The sequence below is a fragment of the Microcaecilia unicolor genome, unplaced genomic scaffold (assembly GCF_901765095.1).
Source record: "Microcaecilia unicolor unplaced genomic scaffold, aMicUni1.1, whole genome shotgun sequence".
Classification (NCBI taxonomy): Eukaryota; Metazoa; Chordata; class Amphibia; order Gymnophiona; family Siphonopidae; genus Microcaecilia; species Microcaecilia unicolor.
In genome coordinates, this window is record NW_021963025.1 from 302,710 (window position 1) to 309,078 (window position 6,369).

General features: G+C 41.5%; 1 protein-coding gene across 1 annotated transcript; it reads right to left on the reverse strand.

Moving 5' to 3' along the window:
• Positions 1–1,417: 1,417 nt before the first annotated feature.
• LOC115458775 (zinc finger protein 208-like) lies at positions 1,418–4,941 on the reverse strand (the record flags this gene model as incomplete). Its single annotated transcript, XM_030188592.1, is given in 3 exon segments — positions 1,418–3,152; positions 3,234–4,146; positions 4,149–4,941. Coding segments are annotated over 3 exon segments (3,201 nt in total), but the record flags the coding sequence as incomplete, so codon positions are not given.
• Between the last annotated feature and the right edge of the window lie 1,428 nt (positions 4,942–6,369).

Here is a 6,369-nt window from a genome sequence, read left to right on the forward strand (position 1 = left end):
ACCAGAAGGCCAGGAGAAGTGGTTCCCTCACTGGCAGGGCTTCAGAGAGGAGGGAAAGGAGCCCTGTGGATCGAAGAGCGCAGGCTTCCACGGGAGGAACCCAGACCGGTACCCCCCTCACAGGTGCACGCCATCTAGCAGGTGAGGGGGGGGGAGAGAGCTGGGAGAGAGCTGGGGGAGGCCCCAGAGAAGAGCAGGTCAGAGAAGGAGAGGGAGGAGAGAGAAGAGGTCATGGAGATCTGCCGGGAGGCCCTACTGGTGTCAGAGGAGGAGGACAATGACTCTTCAGAGGAGGAAGATTTCACGGACTATTTCAGGATCCAGAGGACCCGACCAGTGGCCTGATTAAAAGGGTGAGGAAGATAAAAAGTACAGAAAAGGAGGTGGTGGAGTTGGGGAAGCAGGCTAAGATGGCAAAAGCCCTGTGCAAACTAGCCTCAGTGGAGCACCACAAGACCTATACAAAGGAGGTAACCCGTTTACTTCAGCTTCTTCAAAAGAAAGAACATTTGCTGGAGGTGTTACTGGAAATGTTACAGTTCCAAAATGATGTTTAAGAATAGAGGGGATCGCTCAGAGCATGTGGTCGCAACATGTGCTGTATTTATATTTTGATTCTATTCTGTTTTATTATTCCCCAATTACCTATAAGGTAAGGAAAAGGGGAAGTAAATACACTAAATTTGAATTAATTACATTAACCTGCATTGTACGTTTAGGAACATGTGCTTAAAGCATTTGGAGCTTGCACATGTGAGGACATGTGCTTTTCACCAATATAAAGGCCAGATAGTTAACTTTAAAAAGAAAATGTTTATTTCTAATACAGGCAAGATAACAAATTTACAATAGAGAGGCAATTTTAGAGAGGATCTTTTACCAATGGAAGTATGCTACAAAATAACAGGTTTGATTGTAAATGAAGCTGGATAATTCACATTGATGGAGGCTGCTATGGAGAGTGATGCAGGAGATCCTTGCTGGAACAGGAAGTTTCTTTGTAGATTTGCTGTCTGATGGAGCTTGAAGCTGTTTCTTTCAGGTGAATGTGATGTCCAGCTTGAGAAGTCAGGATTCCAGGAGATTCTAGCTTGCTTTTAGATTTAATCACTTCAGGGCAGCGGCGACTAGGACAGGAGCATCAGGAACAGCCAGGAAGAACTCTCCTTCTAAAGAAAGAGCCCCTGCTTTTAAAGTGTCTGAACTGGGCATTTATCGTCAGGTGGTTGCCCTTGGTCCAATTAGAAAGCTCCTGGGTAGCTGAATTCTGGGCATCTGGCTTTGAGATGGAGCATGGCAACAGGTCACATTCTCAATGACATCACAGACTTCCTGCCTGGACATCTGCTAGTCCATTGTCTGAGAGTGATTGAGCTTAGATGGGCTTAGGACATGGAAATAGCTTCTCACCTGTGTGGATTCTCTGGTGTATGGTCAGTGTTCTCTTCTCAGTAAAGCTTTTACCACACTCACTACATGTGAACGGCTTCTCACCTGTGTGGATTCTCTGGTGTATGGTCAGTGTTCTCTTCTCAGTAAAGCTTTTACCACACTCACTATATGTGAACGGCTTCTCACCTGTGTGCATTCTCTGGTGTTTGGTCAGTGTTTTCTTCATAGTAAAGCTTTTACCACACTCAGTACATGTAAATGGCTTCTCACCTGTGTGGATTCTCTGGTGTATGGTCAGTGTTTTCTTCATAGTAAAGCTTTTACCACACTCACTACATGTAAACAGATTCACCCTTGTGTGGATTCTCTGGTGTATGGTCAGTGTTTTCTTCATAGTAAAGCTTTTACCACACTCAGTACATGGAAATAGCTTCTCACCTGTGTGGATTCTCTGGTGTATGGCCAGTGTTCCCTTTTTACTAAAGCTTTTACCACATTGATTACATATAAATGGCTTCTCTCCTGTATGGATTTTCTGATGTGTGGTCAGTTTTTCCTTTTTACGAAAGCTTTTATCACACTCACTACATTTATATGGCTTTTCTACTGTGTGAATTCTCTGATGTTTGGTCAGTGTTTGCTTCTCAGTAAAGCTTTTACCACACTCACTATATGTAAACGGCTTCTCTCCTGTGTGGATTCTCTGGTGTCTGGTCAGTCTTTTCTTCTCAGTAAAGCTTTTACCACACACAGTACATGTAAACGGCTTCTCACCTGTGTGGATTCTCTGGTGTATGGTCAGTGTTTGCTTTTTACTAAAGCTTTTACCACAGTCAGTACATGGAAACAGCTTCTCACCTGTGTGCATTCTCTGGTGTATGGTCAGTGTTTCCTTCGTAATAAAGCTTTTACCACACTCAGTACATGTAAATGGCTTCTCACCTGTATGGATTCTATGGTGTTTGGTCAGTGTTTGCTTCTCAGTAAAGCTTTTACCACACACAGTACATGTAAACGGCTTCTCACCTGTGTGGATTCTCTGGTGTATGGTCAGTGTTTGCTTTTTACTAAAGCTTTTACCACAGTCAGTACATGGAAACAGCTTCTCACCTGTGTGCATTCTCTGGTGTATGGTCAGTGTTTCCTTCGTAATAAAGCTTTTACCACACTCAGTACATATAAATGGCTTCTCTCCTGTATGGATTTTCTGATGTGTGGTCAGTTTTTCCTTTTTACGAAAGCTTTTATCACACTCACTACATTTATATGGCTTTTCTACTGTGTGAATTCTCTGATGTATGGTCAGTGTTTTCTTCTCAGTAAAGCTTTTACCACACTCACTATATGTAAACGGCTTCTCTCCTGTGTGGATTCTCTGGTGTCTGGTCAGTCTTTTCTTCTCAGTAAAGCTTTTACCACACACAGTACATGTAAACGGCTTCTCACCTGTGTGGATTCTCTGGTGTATGGTCAGTGTTTGCTTTTTACTAAAGCTTTTACCACAGTCAGTACATGGAAACAGCTTCTCACCTGTGTGCATTCTCTGGTGTTTGGTCAGTGTTTCCTTCGTAATAAAGCTTTTACCACACTCAGTACATGTAAATGGCTTCTCACCTGTATGGATTCTATGGTGTTTGGTCAGTGTTTGCTTCTCAGTAAAGCTTTTACCACACTCACTACATGTGAACGGCTTCTCACCTGTGTGCATTCTCTGGTGTTTGGTCAGTGTTCTCTTCATAGTAAAGCTTTTACCACACTCACTACATGTAAACAGATTCACCCCTGTGTGCATTCTCTGGTGTTTGGTCAGTGTTCTCTTCTCAGTAAAGCTTTTACCACACTCACTACATGTGAACGGCTTCTCTCCTGTGTGCATTCTCTGGTGTTTGGTCAGTGTTTGCTTCTCAGTAAAGCTTTTATAACACTCAGTACATGTAAACGGCTTCTCACCTGTATGGATTCTCTGGTGTATGGTCAGTGTTTGCTTCACAGTAAAGCTTTTATAACACTCACTACATGTGAACGGCTTCTCTCCTGTGTGAAATCTCTGGTGTCTGGTCAGTCTTTTCTTCTCAGTAAAGCTTTTACCACACTCAGTACATGTAAATGGCTTCTCTCCTGTGTGGATTCTCTGGTGTATGGTCAGTTTACTCTTCTCAGTAAAGCTTTTACCACACTCACTACATGTAAACAGATTCTCACCTGTGTGGATTCTCTGGTGTATGGTCAGTGTTCTCTTCTCAGTAAAGCTTTTACCACACTCACTACATGTGAACGGCTTCTCTCCTGTGTGCATTCTCTGGTGTTTGGTCAGTGTTTGCTTCTCAGTAAAGCTTTTACCACACTCACTACATGTAAACAGATTCTCACCTGTGTGGATTCTCTGGTGTATGGTCAGTGTTTTCTTCTCAGTAAAGCTTTTACCACACTCACTACATGTAAATGGATTCTCTCCTGTGTGGATTCTCTGGTGTTTGGTCAGTGTTTTCTTCTCAGTAAAGCTTTTACCACACTCAGTACATGTAAACGGCTTCTCACCTGTGTGGATTCTATGGTGTACAGTCAATTTTCCCTTTGTATTAAAGCTTTTACCACACTCAGTACATGTAAATGGCTTCTCACCTGTGTGGATTCTCTGATGTATGGTCAGTGTTTGCTTTTTACTAAAGCTTTTACCACAGTCAGTACATGTAAATGGCTTCCCACCTGTGTGGATTCTCTGATGTATGGTCAGTATTTGCTTTTTACTAAAGCTTTACCACAGTCAGTACATGTAAATGGCTTCCCACCTGTGTGGAGTCTCTGGTGTCTGGTCAGTCTTTTCTTCTCAGTAAAGCTTTTACCACACTCAGTACATGTAAACGGCTCCTCATCTATGTGGATTCTCTGGTGTATGGTCAGTGTTTGCTTTTTACTAAAGCTTTTACCACAGTCAGTACATGTAAATGGCTTCCCACCTGTGTGGAGTCTCTGGTGTCTGGTCAGTCTTTTCTTCTCAGTAAAGCTTTTATCACACTCAGTACATGTAAACGGCTTCTCACCTGTGTGGATTCTCTGATGTATGGTCAGTGTTCCCTTCCTACTTAAGATTTTACCACACTCATTACATGGAAATCGCTCAATGCTGTGGATTCTCTTGTGTTTTGTGAGGTGTTCTTTTTGACTGAAGCTTTTATTACAGTCAGTACAAGTAAATGGGTTCATTCCAGTGTCAGTTTTTGGGTGGTCTCGGAGACTGTCTGTAGTGAAGCTTTTACTGCACATAGTAGAGGTAAATGGTTTCACTACTGAATTAAGCCTCTTGGGCATTGTGAGGTTTCCTTTCCAACAAGCACTTATACCACTGTCAGCAGAAGTATATAATCTCTCATTTTTCTTGATTTCCTGGTATTTTGAGAGTGTTGCCTTCCTGCAAAATCTTTCTTCAGATTTAGTAGAAGTGTCCGGTTCCCCAGCAGTTTGAGCTTTTTGGTGATCTATGACTGCTTCCTCTTGACTAAAGCTTTTCTGACATTCAGCACTTGAAACTGATCTCTTTCCTTGGTGGAAATTTTCTTCCTTGTTGGAGCTTTTCTCACATCCAGGACATGAAGATATTCTCTCATCAGTGATGTTTTTGTTATATTTTATAATGTCTGCTTTGTTCGTAAAGCTTTTCCCATATTCTGTAAATGTACACATTGTAGTTTCTTTATTAGTTTTCTTGTGTTGCATTAGCTTTTTCTTCCTATTGAAACCTTTCCCACATTCAGAACCTGTAAAATGTTTCTCTTTTAGGACTGTTTTCTGTTGTCCTTCTAGTTCTCTCTTTAGACTGACATTTCCCCCATTGTCCGTACATGTAGATGGTCTCTCTTCAGTATCAGTTCTAAGAAGTGATTTTAGAACAAAATGATTGCTGAGGAATATCTGACAAATATCACAGGAACAGCTTTGATCTCTCATCTGGTTTCTCTCCTCTTCCCCTGCCTGTTTGAGATTACTGATACTGTTTTCACACAGAGCTGAGCCTCCTGGTGAAGGTTTTTGTTTATTTTGATTCTTTTCCTTTTCTGCCCAGTCAGAACTGGAAGAAGTTTTCTCTTTGTCTCTTTCTGATAACATCTTTTCCCCTTCAGGCTTCTCACTGAGCTTCCAGTTATGTGTCTCTGTATTACTGTTTTTAGGGTCCTCTTTTTCTTAAAAGTAAAAAAAAAGAGCATTGTGTATTATTGTAGGAAAAGACATAAAAACAATCTTACAATCCAAACGTATCACAGGCACAAAACAGCAATGATGAGCCAGTAATTATTACATTGTAAAATGGACAAACAATCCACCTAAAGCCGCCTAGATAAACCTTTTTATATATATTTTTAAGGGAGGGGTTTGTGGGGTGCTATGTGTTTTTTATTCTTAGTTATTTGTGTTTATCTTTAGGGGTTTTTTTTTGTCCATTTTACAATTTTACCCCTGAATGCCGAAACATGTTGGGCTGACGAACTAATAGAAAAAGTACTTTGGACTTAGATTTTCCACTACTTATAAGGCTGTTTTGATTCCTTAAAGGATTTTAAGAAATAATTACCGGCTTCTCATTGCTGGTTTGTTATTGTAAGAGAAGAACAATTTAACAAGTTTAAGGGTCATAGGGTTGCCATGTGGAAATCAGCACTACCGTCCGGCATACACAAAGTTTGCCATGTGCCATTTTCCATGTCAGAAAACATTTTTCTACTTTGTAGCGTGGGTTCATGGTGTAGGTGCGTCTGGTGGTAATTGCGCACTGACCGATTACCGCTGCGTTAAAATGTGAACCTGCTCAGGCATTAAATGGCTGCAAAAAACAGATAGGCAACCGATCCACAAAATCCAACGTGGAAACAAACACAGCAGATCAGTCAATGATATGGTTCAAAACTTTATTCTAGAGTCATTGCCCAACACAGACTGTGTTTCGCCCACCAGGGCTGCGTCAGGGGCTTTAAACTGAAACCA